Genomic DNA, 21,492 nt, shown 5'->3' on the forward strand with positions numbered 1-21,492 from the left:
AGAACACAAAGTGAGCTGCACACCATATATGGAGAAACCCGTTTCTTAAAACTAGTGATGAACTCATGCTCTGTTCTGTTTTCTCAAAGCTGAAGTCGGCTAGCTTTGCAAAGCTGCGGGCTGAGCACTCAGGGAGGCAATCACTCTCAGAAACTGCTGCGGCACTGCACTGCAGCCTCCCAAGGCTCCATGCCAGACAAAGCATGCGTGTCACACTTGCTACAATAGCCTGGATGGTTTCTTTTGTCTCCAGTTATTCACACACAGCAAATATTTTGCCAGATATTGAAAATGAAGATTTCATCAAAGACTGCGTTCGAATCCATAACAAGTTCCGATCAGAGGTGAAACCAACAGCCAGTGATATGCTATACATGGTAAGGAAAATATCATTAATTGTGGCGTCAGTTCAGTCAGAAACAGCTAATGTGTATTGACTTTGGTGTTAATGCCTTCGTAATCCTGAATTTTTTTTTCAGTGTGATTAATGTATGCAGTAAATTCACAATCTGTGATCAAAACACATCCAGTTTAGCTCTGTCTGCTCAACTGTGTCGTAAGCAAGTGCCACAGCCCATTTTACTTCTCTTTTTGAACATTTCCTGTTTTCTGATTTTCAGTGGATTTTACTTCTCTTTTTGTTATTTTCTTCCATGTTAATTTTTGTGATTTTTTTTGTTTTTGTTTTTTTGCCTCTAAATTTACTTTTTTTGTTGCTGACAAAGTACTGAGTTGCTCAGGAAGGCAGAATGGCATCTGGGGAAAGGATGGGATTTTGGTTCAGTAAGGCTTGGGATTAAATTTCAGATCTGTGGCTTTAAGCTGGTTTTTAACCTTTCTGAACTTCTTAGGATATGGGCTATTGTGGTTATGGAATAATGTTGTGAAACACGGCACACACTATTTTGCCTATAATTAGCCTTCAGTGAAATGTCAGTTTTCCTCACCTAGATTCTAAATTCCATGAAACTAAATCATCACGTTTCCTACCAACCCTACTCAGTGCTTGAAGACCATATTTATAGAGGACTCATATGCAGTGGTATTTTCTCTCCTTATCTCACCTTGTTTTCCATTAAAATTCCCACTGTACTCACCCCGGTTACATTGTAGATGAGCCCCCTATTATTTAAAATTTGACCCCCCTATTGTTTAATGTTTATTTTTGCAGACTTGGGACCCAGCACTAGCCCAAATTGCAAAAGCATGGGCCAAAAATTGCCAGTTTTCACATAATACACGGCTGAAGCCACCCTACAAGCTACACCCAAACTTCACTTCACTGGGAGAAAACATCTGGACTGGCTCTGTGTCCCTCTTTTCTGTGTCTTCCGCCATCACAAACTGGTATGATGAAATCCAGGACTACGACTTCAAGAATCGGATATGCAAAAAAGTCTGTGGCCACTACACTCAGGTAAGTATCTGCCCTATATTTTCTTGAAACTGTCTTTTCAAGTGTGAGGAGAAAACTGTACTATGAGGTTAAGAAAATATATAGTATGCTAGTATACCTGTAAATATAAGAGAGTTACAGACTTACTTTAAAAATAATAAATAGAACAGACTCCAATAACAGAGAAAATAGTGCTTGAAAAGTTTAGTTGTGGGAAGTAAACACATAATAGGTAATATATGAGGCCCACCCACCTGGACGGGCTTTGAACAATTCCTGTAACAGCGATTCTCCCATAGGACTTTATTCCATTTGTGAGAAATCAAAGAACCTTATGAGTGAAAGGATATTCAGGTTCCAGCTGGCATAAGTTTTAAGTGAAATTTGAGGCAGTTGTTTTGGGACTATAAAATTGGAAGAAACAAGCCTCTCAGACGAAACATCAATAAGAACTGATGCTTCCACAACCTCTCATTCTCTCAAACATCGACTGAAAAGCTACTGTGTGCCATGCACTATGCACCACACATGGTGCTACACAAGGAGGGAGAAAAACTCAGTCCCAGGCCAACAGAGAGGCCAACGTGTAAACTTATATGAACCATTCTGAGGGTATTCTGCCCCCAGAATCCACATTATTAGTTCCAATAGCCACATTCAGAGCCACCCATTGAGGGGTTTTTCTGTTTTTTTCTTTTTTAAATTTTTACTCGAGCTGCTTCTGGCTCCCTAACCCTACTTCACATTTGCAGCATGATGGAAACAACTCCCTGGGGAGCATCTGTCGTAATCATCTTCAGACACTGCCTTCCTCTCCTGGCCACATTTTGTTTATTTACTGTCACTTCCTGGCCATCCTTGTCAAACCAATAACTTACGGTACTTAACCTATAATTGACTGTTTTCGGGCACCAAAAATCAGTTGAAATGAGGTATGAAGGCAAAAACGTTTCTATCAAGGCAGTTACGTTGAAATATTAGGTGGTTTTAAGGAGCAACATGCTGTTAGAAAAACTCTCTCGCTCCAGCTCAGCCCTACAAAGCCTGTGATCTCATTCGTGCTGTTACAGATGAACCAAGTTTGGTGCAGTTACAAACATTTAGTATTATAAGAGTAAAATGAATTTCTCCTAAATTTCTCTCATAAACCAATTTTGGTTTACGTTTACAAACAAATTTAACCAGGAAATAAGTTTCCTTGGATTACAAGACCTAAGGGAGAAGAAAGCTAAATCTAGATTGCCTACAAGTGGTACTTGGTACTGTTATGCATTGCGGTATTTAAATACTCAGAAATAATTGTCAGTTTGAGGGTGCCTACTTTCATTTATTTATTAGTCAGTGTTTAAGCTTCTATCCTATAACAGGCACTAGTGATATGTCTTAGTCCAGATTCTTGGAAAACAGACCCTGAGACAATAGTTTATGAGCTAACATTTTATTGGGGTACAATCTTGGAGAAGTGGAAGTCAGGAGAAATAGGGAATGAGCCAGGGAAGGAGGACAAATACAGCTGGAAATGGTCCCTGACCCTCAGGAATTGACCTTTTGGGAGAGACTGATGTGTAAATGGATTATGACAGTGTTTGGCTAGTACAATCTAGAGAAGCTGACAAAGTGCCATGTGAGCAAGGAGGACAGCAACTTATCCAGCCAAAAGGAAGTGTAAAGCTTCACACAGCAGGAGACATGTGAATTGGTACTTGAAAACTGAGTGGGAGTTTTTCAGATGAAAAGGAAAGGGAAGAGAATTCTCAGCAAGGTGTGGAAAGTATACATATGTGTATGAATGGGCCTGGTACTTTAGATCAATGGCAAGAAGCTCAGCATGCCAAATACATAGAGGTCAAAAGACTGTGAAATTGACAACAGACTCCTAAACCACGCTCAATACACAAGTTAAGACACTCCGTGTTCACCATTCCAGGAAATCGAAAGAAGAGAAAACTTGAGTTTATGTCATAAATGCCCGAGATTTCACAGATGACCCTCCCAAAATTAACTGAGCTTACTTGTGAAATTTCCCCTTACATCTAAGGGAAAAAAGGAGGGCTAATACTTTGGTCATGAGAAGATTCATTTTCTAAAACCCAGTCCCATACTTACAGATATTAAAACCCAAGCTCAGTGATCCTAACATAAGTGATCCTCTTTAAGAGACCACTACATTCTACCCCCACTTCAGAAGAGGGACACTTACCATGGGGAGAATGTCCAAGAACCCCCTGGACTGGGAAGATAGAGCAGCAGCAACTGCTTTTTAAATGGGCATAGTGTTTAGCTCTCTACGTTGAAGACCTCATTCAATTATTACCACAAATCTATTAAGGAGATGTTAATGGTATTACCCACAGGTGAATAAACAGACTTAGAGAGGTTAATAAGTTGCTCCCCTGATGTCATTTAGCTAGTAAGAGGAAGAGTTGAGGTTCAGATATTAGATAAGTTGGAAGGCTTAAATAATAAAATATGTGCAAGTTATCTAATAAAATACTAGTATTTAGTAGGCATTGAACAAAGGGTAGATCCCTTACATGAACTGGTTTTCCAGCAATTATAATGGAAGAAGGATCCAATAGTTAGGTGAAAGACTATCTGTTTTCATCATGGCAAGAAATCTTCCTGGGGGACTCAAAACTACTCAATTGCTGTGTTAAATTCATGCTGGACAGTTACTTTACGTGGATATTACAACCTCCTACTTATCCTTATCTTCTCTTCAAAAATCAAGCTATTTGCAGATTTTGGCTGATGATGGGAGGTTGTACAGAATAAAGAACATAGATTCAGACCCATTATCTCCTCACAAAATGTATGATATTTCTTGATGTGTTCATTCAACACTTCAGCTTTATCTTCCCTGGAGATAGACTGACATTGAGGAAAAATGTTGGTGTATAAAATGGAAGATGATTCAAATTCGACATTCTGTTGCTGACAGTTCAACTTTAAAAAGTTTAGAAATAGTTTAAGTATCTGGGCAGGGTAGCAGATTGCTTGGGTTTGATAGTGCCAGGATTTCCCACTAGATGGCACTACTGATCTTATTTTAGTTTTTCTCTTCTTGCCTCCTCCTACCCTCTTGATATCTATTTTTATACTCTCATAGAACCATGGAAATGTGACATGTTTCATAATTTCTGTAGTAGGTTTCATATATGTTACAGTGTTACCATACTCCTGATAATGAACCAGAAGAGCTCATATCAAGAACTGAAAGGGACAGATGCTGGAAAGGGATTGTGGGCCTATAAGGGAGACATCTTCCTCCCCTCTGGGTTCCCCAGGTGTAGTGCTTTTGTAAGAAAGGTTTAAAGAGTGGTTCCTGGTTCTGAAGAGCTTGCTAAAAGAGAAACCACTCTAAAAGCATCTTGCTGAGGGCATAGACTGTCCTCACATTATTTCATGGCCAGGCAGAATTAGGTTCCAATCTTTTACCTACAAAAGTAAGAGCAATAACATTTATTGAGTTGTTATAAGGATTAAACATGATGCCACATGTAAAATGCTTAATGGTACACCTAAGTTCTCAAAAATGAGTAGCTCTTATAATTACGGTTTTTTTTGCTTACTATAGTAAGAAAACATACAACAGAAACCTGCCTGATTAAAAAAAAAAAAATTAAAGTGTTAAGAATTTTTAAGCATAAGAAACTTAGTGGTAAGGGAATGACACAAAAACATTTGCTGAGTGCTTGCTATGTTCCAGAAGCTCATTAAAAACTTCAAAATAGGCCTATGGAGTTGGTATTGTTATTATCCTCATTTAATAGATAAGGAACCTAAGACCAAGGTCACACTGTAAGTGGCAAAGCTTGAATATGAACTCAAGCCTTGTGGCTCCAAAGCCCACAAGTTTAACCAAAAACCAGAGTGCCCATGAAGCTTTTAAAAAGAGACCAACTTGGAAAGATAGATAGATAGACTGTGCTACATCCATGTAATAAGTATTACTCAGCAATAAAAAGCAGTGACTACAAATGAATACAGCAAATGCTTATACTAAGTGAAAGAAGCCAGATTCAAAAAGCTGTATTTAGACTGATTCCATTCGTATAACATTCTGGAAAAGGCAAAACTACAGAAACAGATTAATGATTGCTGGGGTCTGGGAGTGGGGGTTGACCACAAAGGGGCTCAAGGGAACTTTCTGGGGCAATAAAAATATTCTATGTCTTGCATATGGTAGTGGCTACACAACTGTATTCTTTAGTCAAAATTCATAGAAATGTACACCTAAAAATCATAAATGTTATTGTATGTTTATTATACCCTAATAAACCTCACTTTAAAAAAAGAGGCCAACTAAAACACACAAAATGAGTGGTAACTAACATTCGCACACTTCTGAGGAAAAAGTATTTAAATGGGGAAGGGATCCAACGATTAAGAATACTTCTGATATAACAATGCTACTAAAGAAAGTGCTCAAAGACCAAAGGATAAAAATATAAAATGAGCCAAGGTGATAGTAAAGGAATAAAGACAACACTGAACACAGCATGCATAGGAATCACCTCAGGAACTTGTTAAAATGCAGACTCCAAAAGCAACTCCAGTGACTGGCATTCAGTAGGTCTCAGAGGGGCCCAAGATCATTTTAAACAAAGCACCCTAGGTAAAATCACTTTGAGATATATGAATAAAATTAAGAAATTTGAAAAATAAAACAAAACTGATTAGAAAGTAGAAGTTTAAGGATCAAACCTGAGGATTAACAGTCCTCATAAAGCTGGGCTTTCTCAGTGAGACAGAGGCCTTAAGCTGATTCATTGCCTGTTCAGGCTGGAGTTTCCTGCAGGGGGTTCCTGGGGATAAAGAAATGTTTCTAGGGAACACCCCTTTTAGATCATGGAGTAGGGAAGTACACTTTACCTTGCCAAAGGAGGGTACCCTCTCCAGTTGCCAAACCAAGGAGAAGGCAGCCCACACTCTGCCCACTATGTCCCTAGTCATGTCCCTACCTCTGCCACACCTTTAAATCTTGGAGAAGTTGGGACTCCAACCTCAGCTCCCCTCTTGCCCTACTTCCTACTCTCCCTCCAGGCCTTAGGGGAAAGGGGTCGGGATCCAAACCGCAAGAGAGGGTTCTTGAATCTCAGGCCAGAAAATTCAGAGTGAGTCCGTAAAGTAAAGGCAAGTTTATTAAAAAAGTAAAGGAATAAAAGAATGGCTACTCTATAGACAGAGCAGCCCTGAGGGCTGCTGGTTGCCCATTTTTATGGTTATTTCTTGATCCTATGCTAAACAAGGGGCAGATTATTCATGCCCTCCCTTTTTAGACCACAGGGTAACTTCCCGATGTTGCCACGCATTTGTAAACTGTCATGGTGGGAGTGTAGCAGCGAGGACACCAGAGGTCTCTCATCGCCCTCTTGGTTTCGGTAGGTTTTAGCTGGCTTCCTTACTGCAACCTGTTTTATCAGCAAGGTCTTTGATCTGTATCTTGTGCTGACTTCCTATCTCCCCTGTGACTTAGAATGCCTAACCATCTGGGAACGCAGCCCTGTAGGTCTCAGCCTCATTTTACCCAGCCCCTATTCAAGACAGAGTTGTTAGGGCCGGGCGTGGTGGCTCACGCCTGTAATCCCAGCATTTTGGGAGGCCGAGACGGGCAGATCACCTGAGGTCAGGAGTTTGAGACCAGCCTGACCAACATGGTGAAACCCCATCTCTGCTAAAAAAGCAAAATTAGCCAGGCATGGTGGCACATGCCTGTAATCCCAGCTACTTGGGAGCCTGAGGCAGGAGAATCGCTTGGACCTGGGAGGCGGAGGTTGTGGTGAGCCGAGATCGCACCATCGCACTCCAGCGTGGGCAACAAGAGCAAAACTCCGTCTCAAAAAAAAAACAAAAAACAAAAAAAACACCACCACCACCACCAAGATGGAGTTGCTCTAATTCCAACACCTGACACAGGGAGCGAATTTCATTTATTTTTAAAGTAAAGTCTTCGTTTTCTGTAGCCACGCTGGCTTTGCTTTCAGTTTTGTCAATGGGTCAGCCCCACCCTAGGTTCACGCAGGATGCTGCCCTCTGCTGGAGGACTCCAGACCAGCTCATCCCAGCTCTAGCTCCACCTCATTTCTTCAGAGACAGGCACCGTGCCATATATGCCCTTAGCATCTTTCACTTCCTATTCACAGTGGTCAAACCCTCCCCTGATGAATTTCATGACTGCTTTTTTTCTAAGTTTTGTGAATGTACGCACTGGTTCTAGCTCATTCATTTTTGTGTCTGCTGTATTTAGCACAGTTCTTACGAAAAAATTGCTCAAAAACTTGAGTATAAAATAGTTTAAAATATAATTTGGTACTGCTGTAAAAAGGAGTGCATTTAATTGCTGGCTGTATCCACCTTTAAATACTTTCTTCTTTAGGCTTTTGTGACACCAAACACTCTTGGTCAAGATGGGCTTTATAATTTAATTTATGGAGCCCATTGCAAAATGAAAATGTGGAATCTTTTGTTCAGAAAGCAAGGGGAAAGCACCACTAAAGGTGCTAAAATATGTGACAGCACTGACCTAAACCAAGCATGGAGCTCTTTTGAGTACTCGATCCCAGGTAACAGCACAGGTCTCTCTGTTCTTGGTTTCCCTCCTACATCACTGACCCCTCCTTTTCAGTCTGTTTTGCAGGCTGGTTTTGTGTTTGCTTTCATTATCCCAGACTCTCATTTACTTGATCTATTATATTTGCCTGTGTGATCTAATCTTGCCCCATGTTTTCCAGATTTACATCTCTAGCCTTACCCTGTCCTCTGGACTGCAGCCACCAAGTCAATCTTCACTTGATGTCTATTAGGCATCTCAAAATCAGCAAGTTCTGAACAAAACCCCTGCTCATGCTCCCACCTACCCTCCTCCTTCCCTAGTTTTCTCCATCTCAGTAAATGTTTCTCAGGCCTCAAACCAAAACTTTCTCTCTTCCCCTTTTACCCTACACTCAAAACAAAAGCAAATCCTTTTAGCTTTACCTCTAAGCTGAGCCATGAACCTGATTCATTCTCGGGAACTCCACTGGCATCACCCATGTGTGAGTCACTATCTTTTCATTCTTGTACCATTGAAACAGCTTCCAAAATTACCTCCTTCCTGTTTCCCTTGCTCTTCTTAGTCTGTTCACTTCATAACCACCAAAGTGATCTAAAACACGAAAAAGAACATAGCACTCACAAGAATCTCCGCGATCGGTTTCTCTGCCTTTGACCTCACTGCTTACAACTCTCCCCAACTCATCAGATCTTGGCTTCACTTGCTTTCTTCGTGCCATTCTATAATGCCAAGCAAATTCCATCTCAGGGCCTTTCTCCCTGGTGTTCCATCTGCTTGGAATGCTCCTCCTCCATTGTTTAAGTTTCCCGAATGTGTGTCCTGAGTGCTGCATCCTCATCATCCAAGTCTCAGTTCAAATGCATCCTCTTCGGAGATGTCTTCCCTGAACAACCAAGTTAAATCAGCACCACCTCACCAGCAGTCACTCTCTATTGCATTACGCTGTTTTATTTCTTCATTGTACAGTCAAAAATTATCTTATCGTTTATTTCATACACTCCCTCCCCTGAATAATAGTAACTACCGGTCTATCCAGCTGATTTCTGAGCATCTAAACCTTCCTGGGTTTTAAGCACTCTAACTAGAGTGGATATACCTCACCATCACCATGTTTATGAAGACCTAGTCATACCCAGTGTTTATCTTATGGTTTCTCTCTGTTAAAAATCCCTATTTCCTTTCAGGTTGTTTGGGCGGATAGTTACAAAGTTGGCTGCGCAGTTCAATTTTGCTCTAGAGTTTCTGGCTTTGATGCTCTTTCCAATGGAGCACATTTTATATGCAACTACGGACCAGGGTAAGTGCCTGAATCAATCGGTTTATAGTAGACGCCCCCCCAAAAAAAAAAAAAATTATTTTAGCAGTATTCCTCTTCATTATAGAAAATCTGGATAATAAAGTATAAAGAAAAAATTAACATAACCCTTAATTCCGCTGCCCAGAGATACACTTCATTAACATTCTGGTACATTTTTCCTGGAGAGAGAGAGAGAGAGAGAGAGAGTGAGTGAGAGTGTGTGTGTGTGTGTGTGTGTGTACATCCTTTATATATACTATCTAAATACATACGCACATATTTTTAAGAGTGGTAAGACTAAAATGTTTGTCAGGGACATAAATTGCATATGGTAATAAAATACCACAAAGTGGAAGAACTGATGTTATATTTATTGGTTTATTAAAAACTTGGCAATTTTATACAATTTTCAAAACAATTAAATTCCTCAACCTATGTCATTTACTTTTGACAGTTGTTTTTATTTTTAACTTTTTTTTATTTTTTATTATTTATTTATTTTATTATTATACTTTAAGTTCTAGGGTACATGTGCATAACGTGCAGGTTTGTTACATATGTATACTTGTGCCATGTTGGTGTGCTGCACCCATCAACTCGTCATTTACATCAGGTATAACTCCCAGTGCAATCCCTCTCCACTCCCCTCTCCCCATAATAGGCCCCGATGTGTGATGTTCCCCTTCCCGAGTCCAGGTGATCTCATTGTTCAGTTCCCACCTATGAGTGAGAACATGCGGTATTTGGTTTTCTGTTCTTGCGATAGTTTGCTGAGAATGACGGTTTCCAGCTGCATCCATGTCCCTACAAAGGACACAAACTCATCCTTTTTTATGACTGCATAGTATTCCATGGTGTATATGTGCCACATTTTCTTAATCCAGTCTGTCACTGATGGACATTTGGGTTGATTCCAAGTCTTTGCTATTGTGAATAGTGCTGCAGTGAACATACGTGTGCATGTGTCTTTATAGCAGCATGATTTATAATCCTTTGGGTATATACCCAGTAAGGGATGGCTGGGTCATATGGTACTTCTAGTTCTAGATCCTTGAGGAATTGCCATACTGTTTTCCAGAATGGTTGAACTAGTTTACAATCCTTAACAGTTGTTTTTAAAACAGATACTTAGTTCCCACTTTGGGAAACAGGGAAAACACCTTCCTCCTGCTTTCTTTAAACTTACATATGTGTGCTTGTGTCATACACATATTTAGAAAACTGATCATACTGAAAATATACATTTTCTATTTTTCACTTAAAATTATGCTGTGAAAAATTTCCCCTTATCAAAATTTTAAGTGATTTTAATCATAAAAATGATAGATTGTTTATATAATGCTTACAATGCTCTCAGCACTGTTACAGTGCTTCACATATATTCATCTTCACTAAAAGTTTATGAGATGGGTCCTATTATTACCCATTTGGCAAATGAGAACAGCAAGGCACACACGTGATGAGCAACCTGCCCAAAGTCCTACAGTTAGTGACTATCACTGATGGACACTGATCTGGCTGTCTGGCTCCAGAGTCCATGCTCTTGATGGTACCACAACAGTTTATCCTGTTGAAGAATTTAGATTGTTCACTATATTTTCTTTTAATATATGAACAACCTTGTACATTTATCTTCAGTCACTTCTATTTCCCTATAATTCCTTAAGATACTAGCATGTAAAGACTGTGACCATTTTTAAGTACATATTGCCAAATTACATTCCACCATTCTATCAATTTGTATTCCATCATCAGTACTAGGTATTATAATTTTTTAGTATTTTCTAATTTGATGGAAATGGCATTTCATTTGTTTTCTTTTGCATCTCTGTGATTACTAGTAATTAAAAATTTCTTCACATAATTGTCTATTTATATTCCTTTTACTGTGAACCATGTGGGCTGACCATTTTTCTACTAGTTTTTCTTATTTATAAAAGTTGTTTATATTTTAAAGTTTTTTTAACCATTTGCAATATATATAAAATGATCTTCAATTTGTTGCCTTTGAATTTTTTTGATTCCTGGAGATTGGCTGAAAGCAAGCCATTTCCCTGAAGTAATGTGCAGAAGACATACTCAATATTCTGACTGAGTGCTGTAGGTATGAAGGAGACAAACCAAGCGTCATTCAGAAGATGACAGCTTTGACTGAATATCTCAGAGTTGGAAAATAAAGAAAACCCAGAAAAAACTAGACAATGCCAGGTAGACAAATTCAATTAGTGGTAACTTTTCATATGACTTTTTTTTTTTTTTTGAGACCAGGGTCTCTCGCTCTGTCACCCAGGCTGTAGTACAGTGGCTCGCTAATGGTTCACTGCAGCCTTAACCTCCCAGGCTCAAGCAAGCCTCCCAACTCAGCCTTGCTAGTACCTGAGACTATAGGTACATGCCACCATGCCCAGCTAATTTTTTGTAGAGACACAGTTTTGCCATATTGCCCAGGCTGGTCTCCAACTCCTGGGCTCAAGTGATTCACCTGCCTCAGCCTCCCAGAGTGGTGGGATTATATGCATGAGCCACCACACCTGGCCTCATATGACATTTTTAATGGTTAAGATACAGTTAATTTACTGTGTGACCCTGAACAAATTAACTCTGAATCTCATTTTAATCTCCAGTAGATCAGAATAACAGCACCTACCACTTAGAGTAGCTGTGAAAGTGACAACAGAAGGCTTTGTAAAATATCAGGTATATATAATGCTTGGCAATGGTGAATGTTTTATAAGTATTCATGATTTTTATTATGTCAAAGTACAAATGTAAATTTTCCTGGTTTACACTCACTTATCTTCAAAGTTATAAACAATATTAAATTGTAAAACTTATAACCAAAGTTATAATGCTTCCATAAAGACTAACTTCAAATATTCATTTATTCAACAAATATTTGTTTACTGAGCTCCAAAGGAGAATAAGGCAGTCTCTGCCTTTACGAGAGTAATATTTATGGGGCAAACAGATAATAAAAATACAAATAAAATAACTGCATCATTTTACGGGCAATTAGGGGCAATTATAAATAATACTGTAATAGAGACTTTCAATAGGCAAGGCCCCTATTTAAAATAATCAGGGAGCCGGGCGCGGTGGCTCAAGCCTGTAATCCCAGCACTTTGGGAGGCCGAGACGGGCGGATCACGAGGTCAGGAGATCGAGACCATCCTGGCTGACACGGTGAAACCCCGTCTCTACTAAAAAAATACAAAAAACTAGCCGGGCGAGGTGGCAGGCGCCTGTAGTCCCAGCTACTCGGGAGGCTGAGGCAGGAGAATGGTGTGAACCCGGGAGGCGGAGCTTGCAGTGAGCTGAGATCCGGCCACTGCACTCCAGCCTGGGCGACAGAGCGAGACTCCGTCTCAAAAAAAAAATAAAATAAAATAAAATAAAATAAAATAATCAGGGAAGGGCTTCCTGTGATATATTTAAGCTTAGGCATGAAGAATGACAAGGAATCAGACATAAGAACTTCTGGAACAGCTGTCTAGTGAAGAAAAGAACAGCAAAACTCCCGTGAAGAAAAGTTTGGCAAGCTTAAATCACAGAAACCGGTGCCCTCGGTCTGCTAAACAGATGAAACGTGGGGGAGGAAGGCAGTGCAAATCTAGCGGCAACTTTTAGATCACGGCAAAGTTTACATAAGAAGCCATTCAAGTATATTAAGCAGGGGAGGGATGAGACTTTTAAATTTGGAGCTCAGTCTGGATGGAAAATAGATTAGAGGAGCATAAAAGGTAAAACAGAGACCAGTTAGGAATGTCCTCATTTCCCTTCGCCCTCTGAGGTATTATTTTCCTATATACAAAGAAAAAGTTGTAGGCCCCAATTCCACATAATCTTAGGAAGTCCACTATCCTCCTCAGTATTTCCGAGGATACATCAGAATGGGGGCTGGGATGCTTAATCTTCCGGTTGCCTGTAACACTCTCCTCTTCATTTCCCCTGGGCACCATGAACAAGGGTATGGTGTATAACGGTTCTTTACTCAGAGTGGATTAGTGGAGGAGAGGATTATAGCACAGAAGAGGACATAACTTTGACCACAAGATAGTGACGACAGTACCAGTGTGCTTATTAGGCCATCACTGCCTTAGGGACCCTTACCCATATTTATCCTCTTTAAAGATCCGTCTTCTGTCTTCCCCTGGGTCCCAGAACCCCAACCCTCTTCTCTCTCAGGCTGCCAGGGAAAACACTGAAATATCCTGTTGCTTTATTGTGCTGAATACTTTAGGTCCCACAGTCTTAATGACTCCCATCTAGACAAATCCAGGCCTTTCTAGTAACATGTTTCTCCCGAGGTGGATACTACCATTTCCACAGACCGCACCAACTGTCTTGGTTTTTAGCTTATTTTTAAGTAGGATTTTTTACCTTTTCCTTTACAGTTTGGAATGCACAACTAAGGATCATAAATGATTTTATTAAAACCATTCTAGAGCTTAAACCACTTAATAAATACTGTGCTTATTAACAATGAAAGACATTCCAATGATTAATGTCTATTCTGGACATCTTTTGAAATTGCTATCAGAATTGCTACTATATTACCTTTTTTCCATGGTGGAGAGTAAGCACAGGGCAAATTTAATTTCTGAAGCAACTTAAAATTTGGAGCAAAATAAGAACATATATTTGGGGTTGGAAATGAGGTGTCGTTATAAAGTTGTGTGTCTAAGGTGAGAGTTCTCAACTTTGGAGGTAATTGTAGAGTATTGGGGAGAGGAGGGTCATAAACTTCGATTAGAAAAAAATTGTTTTATTTTTATTTTCACTAACCTCTATTAAAAATAACATTTCCTTTCATTATGAATGAAGACAACACTCCACCGTCATATTAGCAATCAATGTGATTTGACTTAGCAGTATCATCTTTGTGAATATCATATTTTCATACCATATTTCAGTTGCTGCAGAGATCTCAAAATACAGTTTATGTTCATCACTACTTTGAAACTGATAGCCCCCTGGTAGATCTTAATAGACAAGCACATATTACTTTATCACAAATCTTGTTTTAAATATTTTGATAACTACTTCAATTTAATTGGTTTCCTTTATAATCCTATGTATTTTATGCATTTAACAACAAACTATGTTGAGAAAGAGCCCATAGGCTTCACCAGACTGCCAAAGGGTACGATTACACAAAAAAGTTTAGAACTTTTTCCAAAAGCAGAGTTCCAAAAAAATTTAGTGCATTGGCAGGTTCATTGAGATAAACGTGCAGCCTCTCACCATTACTACTATGAGGATATTTATGGGGATATAAAATGCTTCGATATTATTTCCCTTTCTAGTCTGTGACCTTGGTCAATTATTTACACTCTGTAACTCAGCCTCTAGCTATATAATGGGGATAAATAGATAACAGTAACTTCCTCATAGGGTTTTTGTGAAGATTATTTCATTCAAGGTTGTTTAGAACAAAGACAAACACGTGGTGAGTGCTCACTAATTAGTAGTTATTATTCATATCACATCTTGTACGTGAAAACAATTTGCACTTTAGAAATTCCCCCATACCATTATTTATTTTTTTTTTTTTTGGAAGGCACCAGCCAAATGGCTCCTATCCAGTGAAAATTATGGAGGGTTGACCAACTGAGAAGATTGAATGTGGGTCACCATAGCTTTTCTAAGATGGACAGTTTTTTGAATGGCAGTAATCATATAGGCCAGAGGGTAGGTAAAGAGAGGGAGCACAGCCCTGGAGTTAAATCTAGGTTTCCTCTGACTCTGAAATGTATAAATTGTGATTAAAGGCATCTTACATCTTTTGTCTCGTCTGTAAAACAATAACTTCCTCCCAGAGCTGTCACAATTAAATGGGGTACAGATTAAAACAGGTTCATAGACATAGGTACATAGAATGAACTCTGCAAATATTAGCAGCTTTCCATTTCTGCCTTCCTGTCTTCACTTCTATGACCAACTCTGAACCTTTGTACTTTACTATTCTTCTGGATTTATTTAAAGATTCATAGTAAATTCCAATTTTAAAAAAACTGAAAAACTCCTAATGGACATCCTTCTTCTACTTTACAGAGGCAATTACCCAACTTGGCCATATAAGAGAGGAGCCACCTGCGGTGCCTGCCCCAATAATGACAAGTGTTTGGACAATCTCTGTGGTGAGTAAAAGGAACAGTCTACCAATAGAATAATGTAACAGTAACATGTAACTTTCTACAGAATTAACAGTGAAACCATGTTTTATCCTAACGGTTATCTTCAAGGAGACTGGCATCAAGTAGCAATTAAACCAATGGCTTACTGTTCTAGGAATACGTTTAAGATAAATTTAAATGTGAAAATCACATTCTTTTTATTTAGTTCTCATTGGTCAAAAAAAAAAAAAACTGTCAGAAACTGTAGACCAAGATTCCTAAGATTTGTTAATTTCAGCGAGATCAGAAATAAGTATAACAGGTCATCCAAACAAAGAGAATTTTCTTTTTTTTTTTTTTTTTTTGGAGACGGAGTCTTGCTCTATCACCCAGGCTGGAGTGCAATTGTGCAATCTCAGCTCACTGCAACCTCCATCTCACGGGTTCAGGCGATCCTCCTGCCTCAGCCTCCCAAGTAGTGGGGATTACCACGCCACCATGCCCAGCCTGACCAACATGGTAAAACCCCCCTCTACTAAAAATACAAAAACTAGCTGGGTGTGGTGGTGGGCCCCTGTAATCCCAGCTACTCAGGAGGCTGAGGCAGGAGAATCACTTGAGCCCGGGAGGTGAAGGCTGCAGCGAGCAGAGATCGTGCCACTGCACTCCAGCCTGGGTGACACAGTGAGGGTCTATCTCCAAAAAATGAAAATAAAGCTGCAACATGGCACTTTTTATTAGCCAGACAGCATTTAATGAAGAAGTGTAGAACCTGCATGCAGGTAAATTTTCAAAGATGTTTTACTAAACATCCAAGCAAAATTTTGCTTTGTGGTTTTGAAATATTAGTAATTGGCCAAGAATTTATTTCTGGTTCTTGTTCTAGATACAAGCCCTTCCATCCCAGTATGTTTTTATTTTTACCACGGTGTGAAGGGGAAACTTCTATTAAGCTGTGCAAATCCTGTGGTACTTTTGTGTCCATATTTGTAACAAACTGAACTCAGAGCAGCCGGGCTAGAGTTAGGGTGCTTAGAATAGAGGAAGGACAGAGTGGGCCAAGTTTCACTGCATGACATTTAGTTTGGAAAAAAGTGTTCCATTGCTCACATGTTTTCTAAGGTCCCTTCCAGGCCTAAAATTATAAAATTTTACCTATTAAACTGCTTGTTCTCCTCCTTCCCATTTAATGTTGAATACTTATCTTTACACACAATAGTACTTTTGCAAAGTTTTCTGAGCTATTTTTCTCCCAGTCCATTCTTTATTTCACTCATATCACTCTTGTGAAGAAAACTCAGTTAACATGTAGCCACAATGCAGCTAATATCAAGGTATCAACATATATTCACTGAATTCTTCCTTTCACATTGCTGTAGCCCTTCAAAACATATATATATTTCTTCCTTCCAAGTTAACCATTACACATAAGGGCTAAAACTTTGGATTTTAGAACCAGTATGCCAAGTTTCGGTGCAATTTCCAGTTTGACCACTGTGACTTTGGGCAAGTTTCTGCTTCTATTTTTTCAATGAAACAATCTAATGAAAAAAATAAGTTTCCCTTTAAAAATCTAGGCAATTAGTAACACTACCACCACCACAATGACAAAAACACTTCTGGTTTTAGCTTTTGATCTTTGGTGATCTAACTTGAGATGATCTTTAATCTTGGGGAATAACATTTAGAAGATTAAAGCTGTAGTCCAATAATGAAAACCTTTGGACTCTTGAGAAAACACATGCTAACTTGTGTTTATAAGATGTGAAACTCGGCCGGGCGCGGTGGCTCAAGCCTGTAATCCCAGCACTTTGGGAGGCCGAGACGGGTGGATCATGAGGTCAGGAGATCGAGACCATCCTGCCTAACACGGTGAAACCCCGTCTCTACTAAAAAAAAGAAAAATACAAAAAACTAGCCGGGCGTGGTGGCGGCGCCTGTGGTCCCAGCTACTCGAGAGGCTGAGGCAGGAGAATGGTGGGAACCCGGGAGGCGGAGCTTGCGGCTGAGGCAGGAGAATGGTGGGAACCCGGGAGGCGGAGCTTGCAGTGAGCTGAGATCCGGCCACTGCACTCCAGCCTGGGCGACAGAGCGAGACTCCGTCTCAAAAAAAAAAAAAAAAAAAAAGATGTGAAACTCGTTACTCATTTATTTCAGATAAGTGCTCTTACAGATTGATCTTGTCACTAATTTCCTATTCTCAAAGTTAGATTTATGTAATTTGTTTTCATGTAACTTGAAGCTTACTTGAAAGTATTCTACTCTTCGCACTAATACTGAATAAGTAAGATGTGACTAAAAAACTTAAGGATCACCATTTGACCTTTTATAAGGTCTGATGAAAGTAAAGGTTAGAGGATAAAAGCTTTTATTTAACAGATTCCATCTCAGACAAATTATGGCTAGCAGTGGAGCATAAATTCCTTTGTGGTCTCCTAGATACTGCTGGTAATTCAATAAATACCCTTGGAGGCCAAATCAGGACTGTTTTAAAAATGTGCTGGGCATACTAGTGGTACATAAGATGATTTTAGCTAGTTCACAGATGTACATTTGTTTCAATAGTTGAATATTGAACATTTAAAATATATATATAAGAAAAAATAACTGGAACATCACACTCTTGATTTCATGGACATAATTGCCAAGAAAAGTGAGGGTAGCATCTTTACAGTAATTCACCACAGACAAAGCCCACTCACAGGTATGAAAACCAGGGATGCTCACAAGTGCCCAGAGGACCAGATGATTGATGGGTTCTACCACGAGCATCTATTAGCGACTGCTGCAGAACTGCTGTGGAAAAGGTTTCTATTTCATAAAAGAAAGTATCCAGAAGGCTAAAGGCAGTTGTGGAATTTATTTCTTCCCAGTGCTCTGAATGTCAAAATTTGAATAAAGCTCAGTGAAAGGAGGGGTATAATTAATGACTTGATAGCCAAACATCGTAATGATGAGTTAGTGACAGACTGGATGAAAGAGAGGTCACTGTCTTTTTATTGTGGACTCATCATAAACAGTGTCACTCTTCTCAGGAAGAAACTTATTTTTACAAATATAGTTTAATAAATTTCTCACATTATTTCTAATATTTTTTATTTTTTAAATTTTATTACCTGCTAGTTATATGTAAAGTGATTTTCCATTTATAGTAATGGTATAGTTTCCTTTCTATAAAAGGTTTATAAAGTTTATATAGAAAGTCAACTTAAAAATACCAAGTTAATTCAGTCAGTTCAAAAAATTTTGAATAAACTTGGATAGTCACTGCAATAAAGCCAAAGCCAGTTAATGGTTACAATTAAAGATTTAGCTTTTTAAAACCCTCACCTGTACGTACCCTTTTAATTTTTTTTCTTTCTTCTCCCTAACTTTACAGTTAACCAACAGCGAGACCAAGTCAAACGTATGTACACCAATCTTAAATTGTTTCATTAAGAGCTATGTGAATTCTGTCAGTGCATTATGATGAACAATGTCTAAGAGGATATTCTATGTTTGTTTCACAGGTTACTACTCTGTTGTGTATCCAGGCTGGCCTATATATCCACGTAACAGATACACTTCTCTCTTTCTCATTGTTAATTCAGTAATTATGATACTGTCTGTTATAATTACCATTTTGGTACAACACAAGTACCCTAATTTAGTTCTTTTGGACTAATACAATCCAGGAAAGAAAAAACCCAAAAATCAACCTTATTCAAATATGGCTTTTTTTTTAAACCAATAATAGTGAATAACAATTAGGTGTATTTCTATTTTAAAACATTTCAGAAAAGAAAATACATTGCAGCCATACTCTTACTCAAAAGAAGAAACTTCCTAACTCTATCAGATAAACTCATCTTTACTTCCCACTTTTCTATAAATAAGCATTGTTTGCTATAAATAAGCATTGTTTGCAGGTTGCCACAGGTGGACTTTCAGTAAGTAACTTAACCCATGTTTCAGCTTCTAAATCTGCAAAATGAGCAAGGTACAGTAGCACTTTTTAAGGTGATTCTTAGTAACTCCAGTAGCCATTATTACTTTTTGCATGCTGCTTCGACTCTAAATATCTGGTTTTCCCTGTTCTCTTACAACCTGATGTCTTTCTGGTTTACCACTTTCCCAGATTCAGAACAGAGGAGTAACTAGGGGATCTGATTTTAGAGGCCTTAATTTTCTGTTCATGGACTGTTAAAAGTAAAACCAAATTTTCAAAAGGGATAAACCTAAATATTTGTTTGTTATCATTAAAGGGAGCATCAAATGCTGGGACATCATTATATTTGAAGACTAACCAATGGCATTAGACACTGGATTTAATGGATAATCACAATGGTCGTAATGTATACAAAGACATATATATCACTTTCTAGTACAAAATTTTCAAAAAACACAAAAATATAATAATTTATAAAGAACACTCTTCTATGAACCACCACTACCAAAACAAAACCCTCAGAAAATTTCTCACAAATAAGGCAACTAATGCCTGGTATCTCAAAATCCTTTACAAAAGGAGATAGTTCTAGTCAAGGAGTTTGGGGTATATTTTACTTTTTCTTCTTCTTTTTCTTTTCATCTGCCTCCATCTTCAGTGCAATTTCTTCAGCTGTAAGAGCTCCCAGTTTCTTATTCTTTGCTTTCTTAACCTTTTCCTTGATGCTGGCCACATCAATTTTAGTTTCAGTAGCAGCTAGACAATTTAAAAGCACAATACATGTAACACTTTAGATGTTACCAAGTAAAACAAAGAATATATTTTAAAGCAATAACTTCAGAGTCCGAGTCCTCTTATAATTGAAAAATCATGAAAAATCACAGTATAAAATATAAAAACACCTGCCTAAAGGAGTCAAATTTATTCAGACTAATAAATCATAAAATACTTTAATACATAAAAATGGCATGATTGATTGAACCAATTACTGGATTCAACTATCTTAAGACTATTTCCTTAAATCCTACTTCAGACTAAATTATTTTACCTACATTCTTTTCCATATTTTGGAACTTTTGAGTCCTCATTATTTTCCATCTTGCACATTAAAATAATTTAAAATTACATGTATCCCTTCTCAGTAAGTTTAATCAGCTAACCATAAGCTAGAGGTCAAAATCCACTTCCTCTAATACCAAAACAAAAACTTCAAGTTTTCCAAATATTAATTCAATGAATGACTAATAGTATTCTATTTAACAAGAGTTTGCTGTATTTAACAACATTCTGGTAATAAAGACAATTTGGGCGTATTCGGAAGTTCCCCTAACAGGACCCAACTATCTAATCAATGCCAAAAGTCGGAGCAAAATAGAGAAAGGAAGCAGTGAAAAAGAATGCAACTTTTTCTTACTATTCACAGTACAGTATCACAGCATAAAAGAATCGTAAAAAGAATCGTAAGATAAAACATCATAATGTACAAACTACCCAGCAACCTGAGAAGCACAGAGCGTTAAAGCCTCCACCGTGTGGAGAAACTACATTAAGTTAACTAGCTATTGAGTACCTTCCAAGCACTCAACTGACAGGTTGTACAAACTGGAAATTAAAATACTTATGACATTTTTACCTTTTATATAACCAATAATCTACCACAGAATATAGTATTTTAAAAACTATTAACAAGCAATATGTTAAATAATGTATTATATCTGTTTCTGACCAAGTCTGTACAATATTGCTAGGGGGTCCTCTCCCCTCAGTGTCACTGTTCACTTTGGAGGGTTACTTTAGGAAGAGGACAAGTGCTACCACAGGGGGGAAAAATGCAGAAGAGGAGAGGATGCATCAGAATGAGACTAGAAATGTTATGAGAATGTTTTCTCTTAGTGTCTTTTAAATATTAGGTAAGTGGGAAAGTTTTAGTCCAAAGTGATGAGAAATCCATGTTACCAATATAGAAGCCAAACTCTAAGCCAAAATCACATAAAGAGAAGAAAAAGTACAACTTCTGATAATTCCTCTTTGAGAGGCATGACAGCAGAGCTCAGGGATCGTCTTGCTTGCATTTCTACAGAAGACGTACTGGCTGCCCTGGGTTTGTATCTTTCACAACAAAGAGTCTTTCCTAAGCACAGACCAGAGGTCAGGAGAGGACTGTCAATCCAGTTTGCACTGAAATAGGCATTAGCTGCC

General features: G+C 38.5%; 2 protein-coding genes across 4 annotated transcripts in view; one reads left to right on the forward strand and one right to left on the reverse strand.

The window, feature by feature from the left end:
• Nucleotides 1-21,005, forward strand: GLIPR1 (GLI pathogenesis related 1). Of its 2 annotated transcripts, XM_025401890.1 has the most exons (7): nt 60-377; nt 1,172-1,417; nt 6,443-6,513; nt 9,137-9,249; nt 15,304-15,389; nt 18,745-18,771; nt 18,875-19,058. In XM_025401890.1, exons 1-7 carry the CDS (start codon nt 66-68, stop codon nt 18,956-18,958), a joined length of 939 nt encoding a protein of 312 aa, XP_025257675.1. In that variant the 5' UTR covers nt 60-65; the 3' UTR covers nt 18,959-19,058. The 2 variants fall into 2 exon arrangements, with proteins under 2 accessions (XP_025257674.1, XP_025257675.1); XM_025401889.1 differs by lacking the exon at nt 6,443-6,513 and having other exon boundaries at nt 1-377; nt 18,875-21,005.
• Nucleotides 17,717-21,492, reverse strand: part of KRR1 (KRR1, small subunit processome component homolog) — a 13,779-nt gene continuing 10,003 nt past the window's right edge. For both annotated transcript variants that reach the window (XM_025401887.1, XM_025401886.1), the window contains one exon: nt 17,717-20,049. In XM_025401887.1, the coding sequence (XP_025257672.1) occupies nt 19,907-20,049 (143 nt within the window). In that variant the 3' untranslated portion in view covers nt 17,717-19,906. The remainder of the gene's footprint in view (nt 20,050-21,492) is intronic.

The sequence above is a fragment of the Theropithecus gelada genome, chromosome 11 (genome assembly GCF_003255815.1).
Source record: "Theropithecus gelada isolate Dixy chromosome 11, Tgel_1.0, whole genome shotgun sequence".
NCBI classification, from domain to species: domain Eukaryota; kingdom Metazoa; phylum Chordata; class Mammalia; order Primates; family Cercopithecidae; genus Theropithecus; species Theropithecus gelada.

What these genes read in the sequence shown, in the direction of transcription:
- GLIPR1 (XM_025401889.1), top strand. Translation starts at nt 66, where the DNA reads ATGCTCTGTTCTGTTTTCTCAAAGCTGAAGTCGGCTAGCTTTGCAAAG. An exon ending in TCTGTGGCCACTACACTCAG is followed by an intron (nt 1,418 to 9,136) that starts GTAAGTATCTGC and finishes ATTTCCTTTCAG; the next exon opens with GTTGTTTGGGCGGATAGTTA. An exon ending in GTGTTTGGACAATCTCTGTG is followed by an intron (nt 15,390 to 18,744) that starts GTGAGTAAAAGG and finishes CTAACTTTACAG; the next exon opens with TTAACCAACAGCGAGACCAA.